Source organism: Callorhinus ursinus, unplaced genomic scaffold (genome assembly GCF_003265705.2).
Source record: "Callorhinus ursinus isolate GAN/ISIS: 27379988/994484 unplaced genomic scaffold, GSC_fseal_2.0 scaffold2, whole genome shotgun sequence".
Lineage (NCBI taxonomy): Eukaryota > Metazoa > Chordata > Mammalia > Carnivora > Otariidae > Callorhinus > Callorhinus ursinus.
In genome coordinates, this window is record NW_027397064.1 from 92,310,446 (window position 1) to 92,334,871 (window position 24,426).

The 24,426-nt window shown below is 44.5% G+C and overlaps 1 protein-coding gene across 2 annotated transcripts in view; it reads left to right on the top strand.

Annotated features, from left to right (window-relative positions):
- Positions 1 to 2,799: 2,799 nt before the first annotated feature.
- TMEM163 (transmembrane protein 163) overlaps positions 2,800 to 24,426 on the top strand; it is a 215,342-nt gene continuing 193,715 nt past the window's right edge. Inside the window, exons 1-2 of one of the 2 annotated variants that reach the window (XM_073884724.1) lie at positions 2,800 to 3,199; positions 8,695 to 8,814. In XM_073884724.1, coding sequence (XP_073740825.1) covers positions 2,998 to 3,199; positions 8,695 to 8,814 — 322 coding nt within the window. In that variant the 5' untranslated portion in view covers positions 2,800 to 2,997. The remainder of the gene's footprint in view (positions 3,200 to 8,694; positions 8,815 to 24,426) is intronic. The other variant, XM_025857036.2, reaches the window with a different exon arrangement.

Genomic DNA, 24,426 nt, shown 5'->3' on the forward strand with positions numbered 1-24,426 from the left:
GAGTTAAGACCCTAAGGTAATTAGAAGCACATTTTAATTAACCCAGATGTCCAGCCTGACATATAAAAGCCATGTGGGACACAGTCTTCAGGGTGTGGCAAATTTCTGTGCAGGGCAGGACCTCCCCTATCTCTGACCCTCCCCCACTAAATGCCAGTGGCCAACTCCTCCCATCCTTGGGATAACAAATTAAAGCACCTGCAAGTTTCCAAAATATCCCCTAGGGGGCGGTACCACGGTGGGCTGTGGTGTCAAGAGTTTAAACTGGAGACTTGCCCTGATTTCTTCCTTTGTAAAATGAGGATAGTCCTCGTTGAGTGACGAAGACAATGCATGTAAAAGTTAGCAAGGTGCCTGGCACATGGTATGTCCTCCAAGAATGGAAGCTAATGTTACCTCCCAGTCAATCAGCAGAGATTGTTTGGGGAAACGCTGTGTCCTGGGCATCCAGGTAGATGTGGGTGAGTGAAAACGGGGATCACATAAGCACCCTGCCTCACACGTGAAATAAGCAGTGAATTATTAAACAGAGTTCACACAAAGGAGAGCCCGGGGGAGCTGGAGTCAGAGAAATCTTTCTGGAGGAGACAAGAATGGCTTACTGAACTAGGGCAGCTGGAACTTGAAGGAAAATATATTTATTCTACGAATAATAAATAACTCCTAGATCCTTACTTCTTCACGTGTGGTCTTCAGATCAGCAACTCAGCAGCACCTGGAGGTTTGTTAAGAAATCTCCGCCTCGATCCCAGACCTGCGGAGTTAGAATCTGCATTTTAACAAGAAACCCCAGGGGTGCATCTGCATATTCACATTTCAGACGGGCTGGACGAGAGAATCAATTGAGGGACCAGAGGAAAGAACAATGATACTTGCTCCTTTGAGAGAACCACAAACCTTGGGTTGGGGGAAAGAGAGACAGATGGATAGACAGAGAGCGGGTGTGTGCATGCATGCAGGGGCAGAGCTAGACAGTCCACATTGTAGAGGGCAGTTAGGTAGTGAGGATTACAGATGTGCTCCTGGAACAATCTACATCAGAACATGTATGTGTGTATGTGTGTGTGATATTCAAATGAAGATTCCTAGCCAGACCCCAGAATCTACTGAGTCAGAATCTTGAAGAGCTGTAAATAATCAGCATTTTTAAACAAACAAATAACTTCCCAAATGATTCTTAGAATAGGAAGGGAGCTTAAAAAAATACCCAAGCCAAGGTCCCAGACCAGACCAATTTCATCATCTATGATATCAGATTTCTAGCAGGCGCAGAGCCCTGGGTATTTTTGTCCTTAAGGTCCCCAGGTGGCTCTAATGTTTGAGCCATTGACAGAGGAATCAATTGGGAAAATGAGGAGGAAAAAAAGTCTGGGTGAGAGAGAGCAACGAGGTAGGGGAAGGGGTCTGCAATATCTGACGGACTGTCTACCTCCCAGGACAGAATCAGGACTGGTGGGTAGCAATTTTCATTGTTTTATTCAAATAATTGTAGTGATTTTCCTTCTCTTCATTTTTTCTTACTTCCCTTTCTCCTTCTTTTCCTAGCAAGAAGGGGCATTTGAAATGACCTAGTCCTCCAACTTTTTGCCTTTGTTAAAGAAATTAGTGATCAATAAGGTAAAGTGAGTTGGCCAAGGTCGACTAAGATCTTCTCACCCCAATCCGACAACACAAATAAAATGAGAACTTCTTCCCATCATTCGTGTCCATTGCACCCCAAAGGCGTTTAAATTGGGCTCTGAATTTGGTCATAGGCAAAGTGAGAATGAGAAAGTAGTTACTCTTTAAAGAAGGGTGCTCCCCCCAATAAAGTAGGCGGGCTTTAAGTGAGGAACTGGCATTTTAAGGGGCTCATTAAATTTGAAGACTGATATCCATCTAAAGATGAAATCTAAACTCTGGAGTTTGGATGTTGATACCGTTAAATTCAAGCTTAATCTGATAAACGGCAGGTCCCCCCGCCTCTGCACCTCCGGGAGCTCCGAGAGAGCGGGCGTGGGCCCTGGCGTGGACTAGGTGGTTGCCTCTCTTTGCCCGACTAGCCCCAGCGCGCAAGGGTACGAGCTCCGACGCGGTCAAAGCAGGGACAGTCGGCTGCTCCGGGACAGCCAGGGGAGCCTTCTCCTAGGAGGGAGGCTTCCGTCCGAGTCCTGAAGAAATGTCAACATTTGGATACTCAGAGGGGAAGTAGCGAGCTGGCAGGGGACTGGTTGGGACAAAGGCCGAGGGGTAGTCGCAATGGGGGAACCTTGGCGTCCAAACATCTAGAGCTCCCAGTGGTTCCAAGGTTGTCCGGTCCCCTTAAGTTGGTGCTAGAGAGAAAAATCAGAAAGGGAATCAAAGCTCCTAGAAGAAGGGGGGAGGCGGGAGGGCTTGGCGACAGGTGAACCTCGTTTGCCCGGGATGGGCGGTGAGGCTGCTAGCCCAGGTGGAGACCCTGCACAGCCTCTGAAGCCAGCGCAGCCCCGGAGGAGAAAGATGTCAAATTAGGGCGCTGCCCGCTCTCCTGCCCGAGCGCGGCCACTGCCTTCCCGGACGGCAGAAATCGGGTCGGAGCGCGTGCCCTCCGGATTTGACCCCGCGGCGCGGCTGGGGCAGGTCTCCAGTCACCCCCTTGTCAGGCGGCCTCCAGTTCCCACGAGCCTCCCGGCGTCCGGCTCGGCCGGAGCCCTCCCTACCTCCCCGCCGGCCTCGTAGCGCGGGCTCGGGCGCCGGGGCCTTGGGGCGGGTCCCTGCCGTCCGCACCTGCCCCCGTGGGCGGAGCGCGGCGGCGACAGCGCGGCCCCAGCCTCTGCCACCCGCCGCGCGAGCCGTGAGGCTCTTCGACACCCCCGCCCAGCCGGCTGCCGGCGCACCTCAGCTCCTCGGCTCCCTCCCTCCCTCCCTCTTCCAGAGGTCGGTCCGTCCCTCTGCCCGCTCCGAGCCGCCGCGCCTCGCACTTCTGACTCAAGTCCCCGCCGCGCTCGTCGCCGCCGCCGGGAACCGCAGCCCCGCGCCATGGAGCCGGCCGCGGGCAGCGAGCGCCGCAGCCCCCTGGGCCCCGCGGTCCCGCCGCCGCCCCGGGGCCACGCGCCCTTGGCCGCTGCTCCCGGCCCGGGCCCGCTGAGCAACCCAGCTCGAGAGCCGCCCAAGCCCGAGGAGGAGCGGCAGCTGCGAATCAGCGAGAGCGGCCAGTTCAGCGACGGGCTGGAGGATCGAGGTGAGCGCACGCCGCCCCGGCCGCTTCCCCGGCGCGGTCCCCTTCCCCGGGCCGGCCCGCCGGCTCGGTGAGGAACCGCGGCTCCCGGTCCGCCTCTCCCCACTCGAAGGTTGGCGGGGCGCGGGGCTCGGCGTCTCCGGGCGCCTGGGGGCGCGGGGCCGGGACTTGCCGGCGAGGGCGCGCAGAGCCGAGCGCGGCAGCCCCACCTCCCGAGGCCGGCGCCGCCCGGGCAGCCGCTCCTTCCCCGGAGCGCGAGAACCCGGCAGCCTCCGGGCCGACCCCGCACGGACCCGTGCTCTCGTCTTGGCCAGCTCCGGCCCTCCAGCGCCCAGTGGAAAAGTTTGCGGGAGGCGTTTTTGGCTTTTGGAGCCCAGTGCTCCCGGGGGACTGCGGGCCCTGCTCAGCTCGGTGGAACCCGAGCTCAGTGCGTCCTCCTTCCAAGCCCCCTCGGACCCCCGGCGACTCCCCGGGAGAACCTCATTCTGCGGGTTCAGCCTCTCGGAGTCGGTTAGTGGTCGCCCCGGCGAGGGAAGTCGGACGGCCCCCGACCCTCACTTACAGGGGGCCCAGTTTACCATGGGTCACTTCCCCGCTGTTTGGTGATGGGGCCAGGGGACTGGGGCACTTGGGTTTGGACCACCAACCTTCTCTGAATGGATGCCGCTGAAACCTGATGGTTCCCGGGGAGCACGTCTCCAGCCCTCTCAGTATCCCTCCCAAGACACTGGTCTGGAACCCCTCAAACGTCCCTTTCCTGGGAGGCCAACCCCTACCTTCCGACACACAGCCGATGCCCCCTTTGAGATGCCCGCATGAAACGGGAGAGAGTCCGTTGTTCATTCTCGTGCCTCTCTCCTCCTACATCCCTCTTTCCCTGCCTGCCTCGTTTCCTTTTGGCTTGAAGGGAGCCGTGTTCTTGGCCACGTCTATACCTTTTCTGCTGCTTTCTGAATCTAAATTCAGATCGGCCCCCTCAAAAAGACTCAGTGTTTGGGCTGAAGCCGGTTAGTGGCCGAAGCAGGATTCTTGCAGCCAGGCCCTTCAGGGGGAGCCGGCTCATCGCCACTCCACCCCCTTTTCTTGGAAGCCTTATTTTGTTGGCTGTGGCGGATTTTTATATTTTAGTCTTAGCAGGTTTTCGGTCCTATTCTTAGTATCTCCTGTACATTTTTATTCCGGTTTAGCGTTCGCATGCACGATCTCTTTCCTCATAGAAATTTTAAACTGTAGCATGTGAAATAGAATGACATGGAAACAGCAATCCCAGAGAATCGGCGGGGATTGCTCAGGGGGAGCTGGAGCTCCTCCAGTTGCAACGAGTTCTGAACCTATGTTGCAGTTTCTCCTATTCCAACATAACTAGATACTGTTATAGAGCTGATGATGGGTGGCAGTGTAGGCACCCCACAAAACCTATCAGCTTTACTATAGGTCATGTGAATTACCTTTTCCTCTGCAACTAATACTGTAGGATTTAAGAATTTTGTATTGAAGAAAGAACTCTGGGCTGAGCTTATTTTTGTAGCATTGCAGGTCATTTGTCAAAGCTGGCCTATTTCTCTCCCCACCCCACAAAATGATAGGAGGGAAGAAAGTGCTAGGGGGAGTTAATATTTAGCATCTTTTTGTAGCTTCGTGCTCAAGTGTAAAAAGCCCTTCTGAATTAATTCTTAGGGTTATCTTTCATTGGTCAACTGAATTTCATTTTCCATTATATGATAGCATGAAAGCATTCACTGTTCATGAACTGTCCCTGTGTGAAAGCGCCGCATATCACACACAGCCTCTCTGTTAGCATGAACCCTGTCCTCCAAAGAACCCAGCGCCGTGTGGCATGGAAAACTGAAAGTCAGTGTGACATTCTTTTGTTTGACCTATTGCTGACAGCAAAGAGTTATTGATGAATGAATCATTTTTGTTAAATAGATCAGGTTACCTGGGGAGGTTTATTACAATATTTTGTGTTTGTGTTATTTTTTTCTTATGGGGCTGCATCTTTCCAATATCGATTTTTGAATCCTTTGGGAATGGTTCGATTGCAGCTACCTTTTTCCTAATGGTGAGAGGATTTGGGGAGGAAGAATCTAAAGCAGTTGCCTGCTGTGCATCTCTCCATCATGCCTGGCTTGCTTTTTTTTCTAGGCCTAAATACCTATAGGGTGTGTGGGGGGTCGGTGCCCTGGATGTGTGTCTATATTTGGCCATCTTTCTTGTCCTCACTTTTGAGCCATTAGAGCTGGTTACAGACTGCGTCTAACTCCCATCAAAGGCTTGCCTTATAATCTAGTGTTTTAGGACTTTAGAGGTATTTTCCCCTTAGAAGTGATGTGGGCTGCTTCCCAGAAACCTAGCTAGCTGATAATGGAGTGCCATTTGGCTGAGCTTTGTAGTCAGGGAGCAAGACTCCTGTGGTCTAAGACTTTTAGGTATTAACACTCCCCAAATAGGCCAAGCTTGTCTTGGGTGTTTCCACCTCTTCCCTTTTAATATCTACTCTTTTCTACCCAAGTGTTTTCCCATCATTCTGCCCGAAGCCCCACGTCGGCTTAGAGTATTATATGCTTCTGCATTTCTTACTACCTTCCTATCTAATGAATATTCCCCTTCCTTCAGAAAATCCAAGTGTGTCTATTAGGAGACAGCAATTAGAACTAATTCATACTAGCATGGAAATGACGGATGGCTTCATCTTAACCACATATATTTGCATTTCCCCCCTACCCAAACAATGAGTTATCAGTCTTTCATTCACACAACCCTTATGCTTCCTAATGTTAGGCCCAGATTACAAATAGATGGAATTTGAGTGAAATTAGAAATCTGAAGGTGGAAGCCAACTATGTTGAGGAAGGGACACAGCCCTACATGCAAATGTGCAGCCTTCTGTAGCTTCTCTAGGCTGGCCTACCTTCTCCTGAAGCACAGCTTCCTGAAAACTTGAGGAATTCTACGCATTGCTTGTGAGTATGCATTCAGCCAACGTGGAGGCAGAGGTAGAGGCACCTATATGTGGACCATTCATTTATGGGTCTATCATGCTCCCTTTTGAGGAAAGGGGTGTTTTCCATTCCTGGTATCAGCTAGAGTTTTAAAAAGGAAAACCAGTAGGAAATAAGCAAAGGTTGGACAGATACGGGAAAGTTCCTGCCTTCTTGGATGGTCTTTGCATTAAATTTACTCCAGTTTTTAAAATTCAGAACCTCCCATGGGGGACACACACACACACACACACACACACGCTTAGAGGACTCAGGTATCCTCTTAGCAGGGCAGTCCAGCCCATGGGAGTGGACACCCCAAACTCCTTCATGAGTGTTCTGGTCCACTGTGGGGTGAGACATGTGGTAGTGTGTGTGGTCAGGACCAGTCATAATGCTATAAACACCTGGCTTTGGAAGGAAAAATAAATATCATGTGGCAGAATGAAAAACCTAGATCATTGTCCTTTTTCTTAGAAAATTAAATCTGCTTCTGAAAGGAACCTTGGTTTTACCCCCAGTGGATAAACCTCTTGAGATTGTTGCTGTCAAAATACGCAGCAAATGAACTGCTTATTTGAGTCAGTACTTAACGTGTTACAGCTTCACTTCTTCTGAAAATCAATTGGCCAGAATGAAAAGGAAGATTTTTATATCATTTGGGAAAAAAGAAAGCAAATGATTGGGAGAGTGTGGGACCTGCTCGTTCTAGGTTGACTTGAACAGGAGACAAAGGTGATTGTCACTGAAAATTAAAATGGGGTGTTGTTTGTTGGCTAGGGAAAAAGTAGACAAAGGGACAAAAACAGGCAGGCAGATGAAGGGATTTTAATTGGAAATCATGTGTACCAAAGGCAGAATTTGACAAGAGAGGTTTTTCTTTTTTCATCCAAGTGCATTTATTAAGGAAGGTTTGGGGAGATTTTTACAGTGAGGTGATGGAGATGTGTTTAGACCTACCTTTTGCACTCTCCTCTACCTTCTGATCCCATGCAAATCTACAGGTTTTGATTATTTAAAAATCTCTGAGCTATAGACTGGGTTCACAAAGCCCCTTCCTTGACGTTTCCTCTTGCTTCCTTGAGGACTTGTTGAGGGTGCTTGAGTCTGGGTAGTAAACGGAATGGAGAAGTTTTACCAGGGTCTTTTATCATTTTTTTTTAAGATTTTATTTATTTATTTGAGAGAGACAGAGCAAGAGAGGGAACCACAAGCAGGGGCAGTGGGAGAGGGAGAAGCAGGCTTCCCGCTGAGCAGGGAGCCTGATGTGGGTCTTGATCCCAGGACCCAGGGATCGTCACCTGAGCCAAAGGCAGATGTTTAATGACTGAGCCACCCAGGCACCCCTCTTTTATCATTCTGGAAGAGGATGTAGTTTTCAGCGGCCAGAGGCTGAGCGTGGTGCCCAGTTGGTCAAATGGGATGATGTCTTTTGCATGATGTGCCAGGTGTGATATGTTGCATTCTGTGTGGTATTTTACAAATGGGTGCCTGAGCTCTGACTACCAATTTCTTCACCATCTGGAGCTGTCATGATGAAGCTGCTTCAACTCTGAAAGGTATGTCCTCGGCTGTTTAGCCCGAGATAGGGTCATAAGCTGCTGTCGATAGAGAATGCATGAAAATTTGGTCCTTCGTGTAACTGAGAGACACTGTCTAAGATCTATTTTCAAAGGAGAAGAAAAAATAGAAATCAGGGTCATGCTGAAGATGTTCTGATCCTCCACCCAAGGCAAATGGAGCTCGGCCATTGCCTCTGAGACCTCATGAATTTCAGTTGGTGTCAGGGACCCTCAATGTTGAAAGCATCAGAGACAAAAATCAAACCTTTCTCACACATGGCCTGCCCAGAAAGCTACCCCCAGTTTTATCCCACATGAATAATCTGAGAACTGTTTGCCATATGAATGGTACAAAGCGATACATATATAGATAATATAGAGCAGCAAGAGGAGGAAAGAAAACAGGGCCTATAATCGAGACCTGGTGGCTATTGGTGGTTGTGATTGAAGAGAAGTCCTTCTCTTCCTGTTAATTGTTGATGGGAGCAATGAGGGTATTTGCATTCGTGACTCATTGCTTTGGGCGAAGCCTCTTTCACCATGTTGTGGTCACTGCTGGTGGGATCAATGCAAATCAGTGCTAAGCTGAGGAGCCTGAATGCCCAGCTGAATGTGGGCTCATTGTGCTGCTTTCCTAACGGAAGGGGCTTGTTAGAGCAACACCTACATAGCTGAGTTCATACCGGGGCAGGGGCTGACTGGTCCCGGTCTAGTGAGTGGGTCTGTGGGGTCTTTCTAGAGGCATACGTGCCCTCTGTTGCTGGAGCCTCTGATTTTGCAAGAGACGCCAGAAAGCCTGAATTCTCCGAATTGTTAAAACACAGTATGGGCCAAACAAAACACATCTTGGCCCATGGGCTGTCAGTTTGCAGTCCTTGGATAAGAACGTGTAGCCCTGGCTGTGGGTTTCTTAGTAAGGAAATGTCTAACTTCCTTTTCTCCTTGTTTTTGTCAGGCTTACTAGAAAGCAGCACTCGCCTGAAGCCTCACGAGGCCCAGAACTACAGAAAGAAGGCGTTGTGGGTCTCCTGGTTCTCCATTATTGTCACACTGGCCCTGGCCGTGGCTGCCTTCAGTAAGTATCCGGAGTCCTGCCGGTCGATATGCATTGCCGTTTTCTGTTTTATTCTCTGACCCCTGTGGGATGCGCTTTTGCTTTTAGTTGACTATTATTGATGAGAATTTTTTTTTTTTTTTTTTTTTTTTTTTTTTTAGATGGTGGGAGAGTCAGGGTACTTATAAATTAGTAAAATGGCTTCTCTCCTCTGCAGAGGGGAGAGGTGGGTTAAGAAGAAACGGAGAGGGATCCTGGGAGCCTTGCCTCTCATCAGTATGCGGGTTTGTGGAAGGAGATTCTGGCTGCCAGCTGAATAGGGGAAATATTCTCTTGGGGAATGCCTTCAGCTTGGGCTGACATGTGACAAATCTATATCCTTAAGATTTGTATTTTGAGCCTAATGCAACCAGATAAGTGCAATACTGCATGCAGTACATCCTCCAGCCCCCTCCCCCCGCCGCCACGCCCTCCGATTATATCTGTGTAAGGTTTGGATGAGAATCATATGCACATTTTAATGAAAGAGGAATAGGAGGGTCCTCTGTCAAGTTTTCAGTGGCAAGGGAAACAAAAGCATTTATTAATCAAGAAAAGCTAAGATAACTGAACACTTTGTGCCTATGGATAATCTACTTTCTGCCCAGGGATAATCCTGTTTGGGTGTTAGGAAGCCCTCTGACATGCATTTTCTCAGCTAACATTTGCAGCCTAAAGAAAAGTGCATGTGCTATTTATTCTTATTAATCGTGCGATGGTTTCTAAGCTTAAGCGAGGACATTAAGCTTCATCTCAACCTCGGTAGAAACCGTGGGGTTTTTTTTTTTTTTTTTTTTTATGCTGGGGTAAAGAGGAATGTATTTTGGGCATTGTGTGATTAATTTATTACCTTACCAGAAAGATCTATATTCTTAGTGATAAGTATCATGCAAGATGTCTCATGTGACATCCCTCAGAGTGGGAGAAGAAAGGGCTGTGTCTGCTGGAAGATACTACTATGTGTTTAAAATTCTATTCTGCACAGTTAGACCTGCTGCTGGAAGTTGGTGTTGGCTCCCAAGAGGGACTATTAGAATTTGGCCAAATTCTCCCTGCAAAACTGGACATATATTACTTGACACAATTTATATTGGAAACACTGTGCCATATCGTGGTTCTAGAAAAAAGCCAAACATGTAGAAGCAGAGGGTAATGCATTTCAGAGTATAAACATTTACCAGTGAGCCAGAAATCTAATCAAGAGAATTCTGATGCCTGAAAATAGCTCTTCCTTCCTCTTGCCTCCTTTTTTTTTAATGCTGAAACAAGAATAACAAATCTGATTGATGTCCCTGGAGGGTAATTTTGTTGTGGTGGCTGGTGGTGGGCTCTGGATCGGACACCATCATTTACATATGTAAAGAAAGAGGAATGGAATGAGGGGTGGTGATTAACCAATAAAATAATAGTTATTCAGACATGTCCCTGTGTCTAATAGAGCTGTTATGATTTTATCATGTGGGTGTTTGAATGAAGACGCAAATGTGAAGAAATACTGAACAAGTCTCTCCTTTGGGAGAATAATTCTACATTTGACGTACTTAATCTCATAATAGGGAAAAATGATGAGGAAATGTTGGTTTCATATGTTATGCCTGATAGTTGGGTTATCTTGAAAATTTTGTTCCATTTCCTTTAATAGGAAAAGCCTGTTGCATAATGCGTATGGAATTAGAATGTTGCTTTGTGAAAAGGGTTTTCTTTCTCTTAAAATGATTTTACCCCTTTAGTGAGTATTTGATTTAAATCCTCTAAAAAAATAAATAAATCCTCTAAATTCTTGCCTATAAAATGTTGGCATTGGCTTATAATATCACGATCTGTGTTATTTTCTGTAATACAATTTGTTCCCAAGTTGGTTTCAAGTTAAACCAAAAAATGTAGGAGTTCTGTTTTTCCCCTACTTTAACTATGGAGTAGCTTTAGTGTGTGTGTGTGTGTGTGTGTGTGTATGTATGTATTTGTATTTTATGTTTTAAACTTTTGTGGTGGTCTCTGGTGGTGGTATTTAGGGTCATCCCGGTTACCCTTTAGGTTCCTAAATGTATTTGTAATATGAAGTATTTAAAACCCTTTTTAAAGTGTCATTTACATATTGGCAGGCTTTTGTGCAATCTTTTTCATAGTTTTGAAAGGAAAGAGAAATGAGGATTAGGCAATATAAGCTGACTTTGAAGTTATGTTTAAATTAGTATCTAAAGGAAAGTGGTATGCTTTGGAAATGGCTATAAATATATTTTTAAAAAATTGTCACAAGGGCCCCTCCCTCCCCCCCAGTCTTATTCTCCAGGGAGGTGGTTGACAGAGATGTGGGATGAAATGGGATAGGCTGGCTTGGTGAACCCCTGTGCCATCCAATGAAATGGTCAGGTTGGGGGGCGCCTGGGTGGCTCAGTTGGTTAAGCGACTGCCTTCGGCTCAGGTCATGATCCTGGAGTCCCGGGATCGAGTCCCGCATCGGGCTCCCTGCTCAGCAGGGAGTCTGCTTCTCCCTCTGACCCTCTTCCTTCTCGTGCTCTCTGTCTCTCATTCTCTCTCTCTCAAATAAATAAATAAAATCTTTAAAAAAAAAAAAAAGAAATGGTCAGGTTGGACCACTTAGTCTTTTTAAAGAGAATTGCCATTGAATTACTACCTGTGATGCTTTGAGATAGTAGAGAGGCCTTTGCACTGTGTGTGTGTGTGCGCGCACGCACGTACGTGTGGGTGCACGCGCGTGTGCGTGTGTTGGCGGAGGCTGATAATCATGGTAATGAGAAGAAGATCATATATATGTTTTTTAAAGATTTTTTTTATTTGACAGAGCGGGAGCAGGAACGCAAGCAGGGGGAGTAGGAGGGGGAGAAGCAGGCTTCCCGTGGAGCAGGGGGCCCGATGTGGGGTTCGATCCCAGGACCCAAGGATCATGACCTGAGCTGAAGGCAGTTGCTTAACGACTGAGCCACCCAGGCACCCCGAGAAGAAGATCATATTGATCATTACATCTTGCCACTGCTGGATGGTAGACTCTGTGGGGACGGAGGAGCATCCATCCTTGCATGGAATCAGTATGCAAGATAGTTGAATGAATGAACTGAGAGAGATTTAAAAAAAATCTTTTTCCTTCTTTCCTTCTTTCTTTCTTGTTAGGTGGAAGGAAAATATTTATTAGAAAAAGATAAATTTGATCTAAAGGTTTATTTAGATACCAGGCTTAGAGCACATGTATTTTTTACAAACAATTGAACTTTTGAGACCATCTGAAATCCTTATGGTCATTCTCTTGCTAAGGGCAGCGTCTTAGAGCTGCACCTGCTGGGATCTGGTGGAATTCCTCTCTTCATCTCCTTACCTGTCATTTGCTATTTTATCACAGATGCTGATTTTTGCTGAACGTCTTCTAAAAAACTGTTGTCTGTCTTTGTGTTTTGAAATGAGGGTGACGGATTGTGTAAGTTTTAGGGAAGCTGCTTTTCTCAGTCAACTGGAAAGGTTCATATTCTTTACATAGGATGTACATTGCAGTTAAAGACTGTCACCCTTCCACCTCCTGTAAGCTTCCAGGTAATCAGGTAGGCTGTGTTTTCTCAGATTAGTAATTCTTAAGAGACCTAATGACAAAACTAGCTTTGGTCAGTATAACTGAGTTGTCTGTGATAAACCAGTTGTGAATGTAACTATGGTTGACATTCACATGTCTGATACAGTCTGAAAAATTAAGTGAACTTTCAAAGTTTGTAACTTGAAAGTGTTTTGAAAAGAATGTGTGCTGTGAAAGAGATATAAACCATTTCTGATAATACTTGGTAATAAAGATTTTGGACCTGTTAAAAATGCTGATATAAAACCAGATGGTAATATATCTTGAATATTGCTGAGAGAGCCCTAGTTTGGTTTTAAAATTGGTTCTGTTTATAATCGGCAGGCAGCATGGAAAATGGCAATCATGTTATGAACAAACCTTAAAGTCTATTTTAATACATCTAGAAAGAGAACAGAAGTCCTGTTTCAAAACTCAGGGTTTTGACATTATTAATGTCTTTGTTAGAATGCATTTTCCTAAATCATTCTGACTCTTTTTTGAGGTTTGAATGAGTACAAGTTAATTTTTAGTCACTCAATACATGTTCTGTGGGAAATGAAGACTTATTTGAAACATTCTCGGGGGAAAGAAAACCTTTCCTAAGAGATGTAGTTCTATTAAATAAAAAAAAGTACTCCAAACTGAGATCTCAGAAAAAGCTCACTCAAAAATTTGGTGAATCAATAGACTTAAGAATTAGAAAATTTTGGGGGCACCTGGGTGGTTCAGTTGGTTGAGCGAATGCCTTCGGCTCAGGTCATGATCCTGGAGTCCTGGGATCGAGTCCCACATCGGGCTCCCTGCTCGGCGAGGAGCCTGCTTCTCCCTCTAACCCTCCCCCCTCTCATGTACTCTCTCTCTCTCATTCTTGCTCTCTCAAATAAATAAATAAATCTTAAAAAAAAAAAAAAAGAATTAGAAAATTTTTTTTGAAAGGGGTGATTTTCTTTTTGAATGTGGTGATTTTACAAAGAATATATTTGATTTTAGCATGAACTCTTGTCCCTTAAAAATGATAAAATATATATAGTTCTCTTTATTTTAAAATTGTGAGGCCAAGAGTTGAGAGATGGATAAAATGAAATCACACCAGTCTTCTACAATCTTGGCAAAGTGTGTCTGAGAACTTTCTTAGGTAGTCTCTCAATTGGCCTATTGTGAGATGGGAAAGGCATGACGTCCTCCGGTGGTTTCTGGTGCCCTGAGAGTGACATCTGAATAGCGACAGTGTCTGAAAAGGTCAGGCCTGACCTGCATGCCCTCCTTACTCAGACACCCCAACTTTTGCTCAGAACTGGAGAAGGGTGTCTTTAGGCCAAGCTCATCTTCTCGCAGATCTCCACGTGGTTGACTCCTGCAGAGGTCTCACAACCACGCAGACTGGACCGGCCACCCAGCCTGGTTTTATCCAGCACACTGTGTACCCTTCACAGTTTTTCTTCTTGTGCTCCCACCTCTGTTATATAGTGGTGTGTGTGGGGCCCTAGTCTTCTGTGACGTGTCCCTTAAACACACCCTTGACATTCTGCTTGTAGACCGATCCTTTGGGTTGTTTGTTCGTCTTTGTTTTGATTGATAAAAGCAGTGCATGCTCATTACAAAAAGTTCATGAGACCAAAGATACGGAGTGCAAATCTCTGTCCCATCTTAAATTCTTGCTTTCCCAATTCCTGCTCCTGTGGACAAGCTTTGATGCTGGTGCCTCGTGTTGTCTTCGGGAGATTTTCTGTGCACTTCCAAGCCCAGGGGTACACCCCTTCTGGTTACTACTTAGGTTAGACATGATGTCTTATCCTTGTTGGTCTTTGAATTAGCACGGGCCTCTTCACAGGCTGCTGTTTTCACAGTTGTGTGTGAAGTGGATTTGATGTGGAGAACCTTCAGGAACAACTTCCCAACCACCGTCTGGCTGCCGCTGCTGAGGCGGGTGACGCGTTGAGGGGGATGTGGGCAGGAAGTTTGTGAGCCACATCCTGGGGGTGTTCAGTGGGATAACTTGCTTCCGTAAGTGAAGTGTGCTGGGTGAATGATAACTAGGGATGCTGCTACTGAGCGGTGCAAACCAGGAGGGGAGAACAGGCCGAAACGTGGCTGGGAACCTCACCCTGACAATGCTCCCTGTCTCTGTGTTCCTCCTTCATACCCTCGTGCTCATGTCATCAAGGACTCTGTGCCTTGTCACTGTTGCCCTCCCGCACTGCTGGCTCACTGAGGGCACGTGGAATACGGGGTGGCATTTTAGTCAGGTCCCTTTGCTTTCTGGGAGGCCCCTGGTGGTCTCGACCCCTCCTTCCTGGCTGGGCACCTCTTCTCCCGTCTCCTAGCTTACCGCCACTCCAGTCCAAAAATACTCCTTGTAATTCCCCACACCCTGCATCCTGCTCTGCCCTTGGCCTCAGATGCTCTTTGTTCCTGACCACCGCCCCCCTTTGTTTCCTGGCTAAATTTTACTTACCCCTCAAAATGGAGATGAAAGATCTACCTCTCCCAGGAAGGCTTCCCTGGCCTTCTGTGCTGATTTAAATGACCTTTGGTTCCCATAGCCCCCTGGGCACCTGTAATCAGAAAATTGACACAATACTGGAATCACTGAATTATTGCTTGGCAGTAATATACCCTGCTCAGAGGCAGGGCCTCTCTGTCCTGCAGTCTGTATTCTCAGCCCCAACACAGTTGGCACTCAGACATCGGGTGGACTGGTGTAATTTTTGACATCTTCCCGCTGAGGCCACCATGGCTGCAGTAGACCGAGGATGTATGTTTGCAGGTGAAGAGTGCTGAAAAAGGAATAGTGACTTTTTCAAGTGAATGCAAACAAGAGGGAAACTGCAAGAGGGACATCTTCAACTTCATAAATAGTGGGATGCCAGAGCTCATGGTCTCTCCCTCCTCCCCGCCTCCCCCGCCCTCTACCTCCTCTTGGATGGAAGGGCCTCCCTTACTGCTGTTGAGAAAGCACCTCTTCCCCAGACACCACGCTCACAGTGAGCTGCTCTTTCGAGCTGCGAGTGGAGGAGGGGTCTCAGCAGCTGCCTGCATGTTCTGCCCCCCTTCTCTCGGCATACTGCACGCAGCATTTAATTAAAAGTGTGGCCAGAGTCATTAGCACGGGGGTGTCCTTGTCACACAGCCGTGGCAGTGACTCAGGGGAGCTGGGCAGTGGGCCCCAGCTGGATTCAATAGGCCCAGAGGTTCCATGCCCCTCCTCGCAGGGGCCCTGGGTTCTGCTGGGATACAGCCAGTGCTCTAGGGGGAAACGGGGAGGGCTTTTCCTATTGCCTCTCAGTCACTCTTCAGGCTTAGTGGTGAGCCACTTGGACAAGAAGGGGTTTTCTGGTCTGCTTGTACTCGGGGCTGTGGTTTCGTCCTCTGGGAAGTGCCTCTCTGAAGGTGAATTTCTGGTGTAGCTGCTCTGGACAAGAGGCTATTTTCTGGTGCCTTGTCCCTGAGGGCTGAAGTGCAGGTGGATTGAGATTGGGAAATTCCAGATGAAGCCAGAGCCAGGCAGAGAACCCTTCTGCATGCACCGTCCCCCCCGCCCATAAAGGAACCTGTTCCTCACTTTGCACCATCTTCTACCATCTTCCATGCCGAACTGCCCATCCTCCCTCCCAGCCGGTGAATGTGTTCACCCAGTCCTTACTGAGGGCCTGCTGGCGAAGCACAGGCAGCTGTGCTGGGTGACACCGAGGACGTTAGGAAGCGCTGCAGTCCTGTCCCCTTCAAGAGTTTCAGGGCTGATGGGAAGATGAATCCTGGAGATGTCAGTGCGGTAGGATAGATAACCTGAAACCCGCTCAGCCTGCCCCGTTAGAGGATGATCTATTAGAGAAAGCACGATCCACAACCCCAGGAAACCCCTGCTCCCCAAAAAGGATGAGGTGAAAATCAGAGCTGGCAGTACAGAACGGGGTACTCCCCTGGGGTGGGCATGCGTGAAGATTGTAGGACTCAGAGGCTTGGGTTATGATGTCACATGGGCTGGAACATAGTGGCACAAGTTTGTTGAGGCTGCCTTCACAAAGTATCACACACAGAGGCTCAGACAATGGAAACTTATTTCCTAGTCCCGCCCATGGTGTGGGCTGCCCCAGGGAGAGGTAGAACCTTGGGAGAAGTGTAACCTTGGAAGAGGCAGCTTCCTTCTGTAGAGAGTATAGGACAGTTCAGGAGAAGGATGCAGCTGTGGACCATCAACAGCCCTCACTCCTCTGACAGCTGGGGGAACGAGCGCCTCGGTCTTGAGGGAGGATCCAGGAGTTAGGCCGTGGCATCCGCTGTGGGAGTTTGTATACCCACTTGGCCTACGAACCCTCAAGCTGAGATACAAATGGATGTGGTCTGATGTTGGAAATGCCTCTGGAGTGTTTGGAAGAAGCACATGCAGAACCTCAGCTCAGGCCCATGGGTGTCTCATGGATGTCACAGCATGTCTCCACCAAAGATGAGCTCCCAATCTAACACTGGAATGCTCCTGGGAATAGGGTCCACAGGACTGAGAGTCGCTCAAGCAGCATGATTAGAAGTCAAATTCTAGATAAGAGAATTACCTGACAAATGCCCTCTCTCCTCTATTTCTCCCTTGTCTTCCTCTCAACAACCATTTTACCTCTTCTAGTTGATTCTTTTATTTACTTGTACAGTTGATCCTTGAGCAACATGGATTTGACCTGCATGGGCCCACTTATATCTTTAAAAGATAGAGTACAGTACCATAAATGCATTTTCTCTTAGGATTTTATTAATAAAATTTTCTTTTCTCTAGCATATTTTGTAATATTATAGTAGGTAATACATATAACATACAAAATATGTGTTAATTGACTGTTTTTATTAGTGGTAAGTCTTCTGGTCAACAGGAGGCTATTAGTAGTTAAGTTTTGAGGGAATCAAAAGTTAGATGTGGATTTTTGACTGTGGCATTTCCTTTATTTCTCTCCTCTGTTGAGTTTCCTGTCTCCTGGATACCACGTTTTTCTCTTCTCTGGTTTATATCCATTTGGAGGGAACACATCTTCTCCTAGCTCCCTGGGAAAGGGCACATGGGAGGTGAAGCTTTCCAAGCCTGAAATGTCGTTAATATACCCTGACACTTGATTGATGGCTAAATAAAACTTCTCAGTAGGAGATAATGTTCCTTAAGAGTTTTGAAGGTTTTGCTCCATTCTGTTCTTATTCCTGGTGTTAGTATTAAAGTCCTAAACTATTGGATATTTTAATCCTCTGCCCGAGACTTGCTGCGGTGGAGTTTTTTTAAAAACAAGTTTCCCCTACTTTCATTTTCTGTGCATTTATTTGCTCCACTCTCTGGGGAAATGGACTCAACTTTACGTTCCTACCTTTATTTTGAACTTTCCATTTTTACTGTCAAGTTCTGTTTTAAATGGTCGGAGTGTTCCTTTTAAAAGTCACCCAACTCTTGTTTTATTGATCTTTTTAATAGGTCTTATCTTTCTGAGAAACTATTCGTGATAGTTTTTTTTTTTTTTATTGATTTTTTTTTTTTTTTTTAAGATTTTATTTATTTATTCATGAGAGACACACAGAGAGAGAGAGAGGCAGAGGAGAAGCAGGCTCCCAAGGAGCAGGGAGCCCGATGCGGGACTCGATCCCAGGACTCTGAGATCATGACCTGAGCTGAAGGCAGACGCTTAACCATCTGAGCCACCCAGGTGCCCTATTCGTGATAGTTTAAAAACATCTTTTCTGTTTCTTTTTCCTTTTGTTTCCTCCAAGCTTCTCCCTCCCAGTTTGCCTTGGGTTCATCGTTCATGTTAGGGAGGGATCCTGTGAGAAGCAATCCTTGATACTCTGCTCACAGTGAGAGTGGGTATTCAACTGACTGGAGCTCTGAGCATGTGATGGCTTTTACTGTTGTTGGATAGTTTCTGCTTTAATACTTGTAGATCCATCCTCTTGGGCTGCCCATGTTGCGCAGAGAAGGGCCTTCTGATCTGCCTGGGGTGGGGGGGGAATGCCTGACTGTGTGAATTTTGGAAGAGGAGTTGGGCAGGAGGATTGGGATCTCGGCGTTCTACCTGGAATTCTTACCTGTCTGCTATTTGCAGTTTGGTTTCTCTCCTACCTTTAGCTAAGCCTGGTGTCCCTCACATAACAGGCTGTCGTACCTCCTCCAGAAAATAAACCTCTAGCCATCTGACAGGAGAGTTGGGAGTGGGGGAAGGGTGTTGCCCTTCTGTGCAGAGCTGGGGAGGGAAGCCAGATCACTACCTTTTCCACAGGCCTTGAACCCATCACACTATGTTCAGTCTTCTCTTGATTACATTGTGCTACCGATCGTCGGGTTTCTGGGCGTCCTGAGGTGTAAATTGGGTTGCCTTTTTGCTTTCACAGGGCTGTCTGAGGAATTTGCTTTCTGGAGTCTGTTAAATCAATTACTTCTTGCCCATATGTTTTCTAGCTGCTAAAAATAGTTCTTGTTGCCTCTTCCATCTTCTTTTTCTAATGAGTTTTCTTTAAAAAAAAAAATCCCTCTACTCTTAGTTTAGCGGGTGTTTTAGAGGAAGCAAAAGTAAACGTGAGGAACCATGCTGCCACATTTCTCTGGAAATGTTAAACAGAGCAATTTGTAATGAAAAATATAGTAAGCGAATCAGAAACCAATGAGACACAGTGAACCAAAATACAGTCTGAGGAACTTACCCAGAATATAGCACAAAGTGATACTTCCCTTTCATATTTTCTATTCAAGAGACATGGAAGATAGGAAAAGTTCCAATAGAAACAAATAAGAATCCCAAAAGTAGAGAAGAGGAAATAGAGAGTAGTGTTTTTACAAGTGTCTGAGACTGTTTTGGAGTTGACGGGAAGGATGGAGTACGTACTTCTCAAACCACTGAAGGAAAAATAAATTAGGCAACTGACCTTATTCCATAGACAGCTGAAGTGGAAAAAAAAAGGTACAGAAAAAGCAAAATGTAGAAATAAATCCAAACGTTTCAGGAGTTAAAGTATAAATGGATTAAATCCAACAGGTTGAAGTCAGACATAGACTGGATTTAAAAATCTAGCTCTAAACTGTTAATAGGAGATAAATTGAAAACATAAGGAATGGCTTAAGTAGAGGGATAGAGAAAGATCTATCTGGCAAAAACCAACAAAAGGAAGTTGGTGTAGTGACACTAATCAGGGAAAATAGACTTCAAGACAAAAAGCATTATTAGGCATAGAGAGTGTAACTGTGTAAAGAAAAGGGTCAATCCACCCTGGAAGTAAACTTCTGTGAGTTTCTATGCACCAGAAAAGCTCCAGAGCACCCAGCCAAAAATTGATGGAGTTAGAGGTAGAAATGAACAAATCATTATAATGGTAGATTTTTATCCTACTTCTTTTACTAGTTGATAATTAAAAGGATAAAAAATTAGGGGCGCCTGGGTGGCTCAGTCGTTAAGCGTCTGCCTTCGGCTCAGGTCATGATCCCAGGGTCCCGGGATCGAGCCCCGCATCGGGCTCCCTGCTCCGCGGGAGGCCTGCTTCTGCCTCTCCCACTCCCCCACTTGTGTCTCTCTTTGTCAAATAAATAAATAAAATCTTTAAAAAAAAAATAAAAAATTAGTGAAGACTCTGAAGAGCTTCTGTGTATATATACTACATATTGTCCTATGTCAGCTTTTGATTATAATATACAACATGATTTTTTGTGCCACTAGGAAATTTAAAAAAAAAATTGAACTATATCATGCTCTTCACTGTGTGAAGGACCTGATGTCAGAGGTGTTAAAATTAGGGGGGGGAAATGTGTCCTATGATCACTTCTCCTTTCATTTTAAAAAAGTGCTGGTACAACCTATCAAATTGATTTTGTGCCCCACTAGTGGGTTTTAACTTTGAGATTAAAGAGCACTGAACCCAGTAGGTCAATATAGAACCATACATTCAAGCACGTATGTTTTAACATCATGGAACCACTTCCACGGTCAGAAAGAAAGGTTCACCAAAGGATTAATGGGTATTTTACAGACCATCTTCTCTATAATGCAATGAATGATCATTTGAAATCAAATATGGCTAAAATAACTCTACATATCATGATTTATGTTGGGAAATTGAAGAACACATCTCTAAGTATTTCAAGGAGAAAAGTTTTATTAAATAATAAAAAATATTTTGAACTTAAAACGAGAAACTGAAAATTGATGAGCAAAACTGCCTAAAACAAGAGGCAGAAAAACAGTAATCCATGGTAGGTGGAAGGAAGCAAATAACACATTTAAGAGTACAAACTAACGAAAGAGAAAAAAATCCAATAGAGTCAACAAAACTAAAAACTATTCAAGAATAATAAAATAGGCTGAACTCTGGTAAGACTGATCACAGAAGAAAAGCGGCAAATTGAAAAGTAATTAGAAATTAAATGAGATGCATAATTAGGAAAAAGAAAAATTTAGAGAATGAGACTATTAGAGTTTTATGTCTATAAATTTGAAAGTTCAGGTGAAATGCCTAGTGCATAGAATAATAATCTGCCAAGATTTTCTCAAGAAAACAAACAAACCCAAACACCTGCTTTAAATTTAAAAAGTTAATGTAGGCCAGCGGTTCCCAACCAGGTCTGGTTTTGCAGCCCCTTCCATTCCCAGGGGACTTCTGTCCATGTGAGGAGACATTTTTGATTGTCACAACCTGGGGTAGTGATGCTACTGGCATCTGGCTGGCAGAGGCTGGGGTTGCTACTAAACATCCTACAATGCACAGGACAGGCCCCCACAACAAAGAGTTATCTGGTCCAAAATGTCATTTGTGCTGAGACTGAGAAATTGATGTAGGCCAACATGGTTTTAAAGGTGCTTTTATGAATATCCAAGGATCAGATAATCCTAACCTCATGTACTCTGTTCCAAAGCAAAAGAAGGAAAGTTCCTACATCATTCTGAGACTAGGACTAACTTGATACCCAAACCAAAGGTAATAGGGAAGAATTTATAGATTAATATCCTTCATACAGATGCAAAAATCTTAAATAGGATATTAGCAAACTGAACCTCTCTATGTTTATGTAACAGACAAAACAAATAAATAGCCGTCATTAGTACATTGTATTTATTTTAGGAATGCTAAGAATGGTGTCATTAGAATCTTCTATCATTCACCATGTTTGTAAGTTAAGAGGAAAAATCATGGCATCTCTTAGGAAACATACAGAATGCATTTGATAGAATTCAAGGCAAGATAAAAACTTGAAGCAAACTAAGAAGGGAATTGTTTGATTTGATAATTTCTAATCTACAACATCAATAGATGTTAAGTGGTAAATATTAGAAGCAGTCCCTTAAAATCTGGAATTAAGATAAGAATGCCTGCTCTTACCACTTACCCTCAACATTATTCTTGATGTCTTAGTGGAGTAAGTAAAGAAAAGGAATAAAAGTATTTGGAATGGAGTAATGTCAAATTACTCTTTGACATTATAGTCTGCTCTACATACAAAAAGCCACGGGAGTCCGTAGACACTCCTAGGAGAAATAATTTTCAGCAAGGTTATTGTGGATGGATAGAGGTTTAATATACAAATATCAATTGTGTTCTATAATGGCAACACAGAAGTAGACCTTTTAATTTTTATAAGGATACTATTTCTTATAGTAAAAAACCAAAAGGAATAAATCTACGTACAATTCCTAAATAAAATGTAAATGCACTTGTCAAAACTTGGAAAATTAGAGTGGTTGAGATTGTGATCCAAGGAAGTTGGGATCAGGGAAGTTGGTTCTGGTAGAACAGTGAAGTCGAATAGGGAGCCTCACATATATGGACATTTTGATAGGTGAGAGAGATAGCTTTGCACATCACACATCAGGGAAGACAATGATGCTAATGGAACAATTGACCATGTAGAAAAGATGAAAATAACTCCCACCATATCCAAATATGAATTCCAGGTGGATTAAGAAAGTAAACCTGAAAAGCAAAAGTTTGAAACTCTGAGATGAAAATATGAGAATATCCATATGACCTGGACATAAAGATTTTTAGAATTTAAGACCCAGAAAGCACAAACATCAACACATTTAACTATAACAATAAGACACATTAGTAAATTGAACATCAGTAAATATGTATCCATAAAGTAAACCTCACTGAATTGAACTACAAGCATACTAAGACCACTGGGCATGAGAAAAAGTATATAAAACAAAAGGTAAGCTTCTGACTGGGTGAAGATATTTGCAAAACATGCAAATTCTGGATGTGTTTAAGGAGATATATGGACTACTGACAGCACTTGTGTTTGTAACAGCAAAAGGCTAGGTGGGAGACAGATGTCTGTTAATAGGAGATTTGATAAACTGCAGAGTCTTAGTTTCTTAGTGTAGTGGAGCCATATATAGTTAGTCTATATACCAAGTTTTCAGCTTTATCAGACCCAGTGTACCCTTTTCATGACCAATATTTTATACCCATCTTACTGTCTTCAACTGAACTTTTGTCCATACATATCCTTTAAAAAATAGTATTATATCCCAAATGCAATATAGTGGAGATATCAAAGGAAGGTAATTTTGAAGAAAAGAGTGTATATTTGAATCTATAAATATTTGCTTTGATATTAATAGATACAACTACAGAATTGCTTACACCTGCATATAATGAGAAAGTTGAGATCTTAAGAGAAGAAAAGAGTCCTAGTGTATTGTTGACATTTTCCTTTGTATGGCATTTCGAAATACAGGCTAAATAGGTACACTGGTATGCATCTGTAGAATCATCATGCGTGTGACAGCTGCAAGAACAGATTGAGACAAGTGTTTTATATTGTGTGTTGAGTACCTGGAGTGGAGTTGCCATTGGTGACATCGGTGAATTGGTTTATAATTCTCTGTAAAGGTCTGAATAAAACCAAACACACTCTTCTCTTGATTTACATGGTAGTTACATTTCCTGGACAAAATCAGTGTATGTTTAAAACTATGCAAAACAAAACTGCTGTGTAGGTAAAATAGAGTCGAGTTCTAGGCTCAGGTAATTTTTTCACCTACATGAGTATCCTGTGGGTTATCTGAAAGCCCTATGCGACAAGAGAAAATTCTTCATAGTGGAGGACTCTCTTGAAATTTTTAGGATATTGGATATTAAGATCCCTGGCTCCCTCCTACCTGCAAAATACTGGGATCACCCCCGTCCCAAGTTGTAACAATCAGTGATAACCCTACAGATATCCAACATGCCCCCTTAGGGTGCAGTACTGCCCTATTGGGAACTGCAGAACTAGATAGACCCTCTGACGCGGAGGGATCTGAAAAACAATGCTGAGGCATAAAAAAGTTGTAAAACTCTATCAATTATGAAACCTTAACAAATGCAACATATGGCTTGTGGATGCACAAGTAGAGAATACCATCAATCATAGGAATGATAAGCTAAACTCAGGGTGGTGAATGTCTTGAAGCTGGTGAAAACAAGGGATCAATGAAAGATATGCGGCAGGCTACAACGATAACCGAGATGTTTGTATAAAACAAAAACAAAACCCCAACCAGTTCTGGAGCAAATATGTAAAGCGTTAGGATTTGTCAAAACTGGGTGGAGAATATACCAGTGTTGGTTCTCTAATTGTTTTTTTTAGGTCATTGTATGCCTAAAAACTTCACGGAATAATCTCAAGGGAGACAACAAAGCAAAGAGAATGAGTAAGATAAATGTCAAATGAATGGTTATCATTGTATGTAAACCTTTATGTGATACTTTTTGTTCTTTCCCCCGGCAGTTTGGGCTACTGTCTGTTAATTCTTTCCTGTGAGTCAGCAACCTTTTCTTTCCCCTCCCCCCACCCCTTTCCTACAGCATCAATTTGAAATAATACCTTTTACAGTCTATATCCATAAGGCAATCAGTGAATGTATTCTTTTCATTTACTCTTGCCACTGCTTTCCCTTCCTTTACAACGGTGTAGGGCATCTATATCATCAGGTCATATAGACCTTATACTCCCTACTGTTTTCCTTATAACCATTTTAGTTCTAGTTCTACAGGTTAATATATATATATATATATATATATTTTTTTTTTTTTTT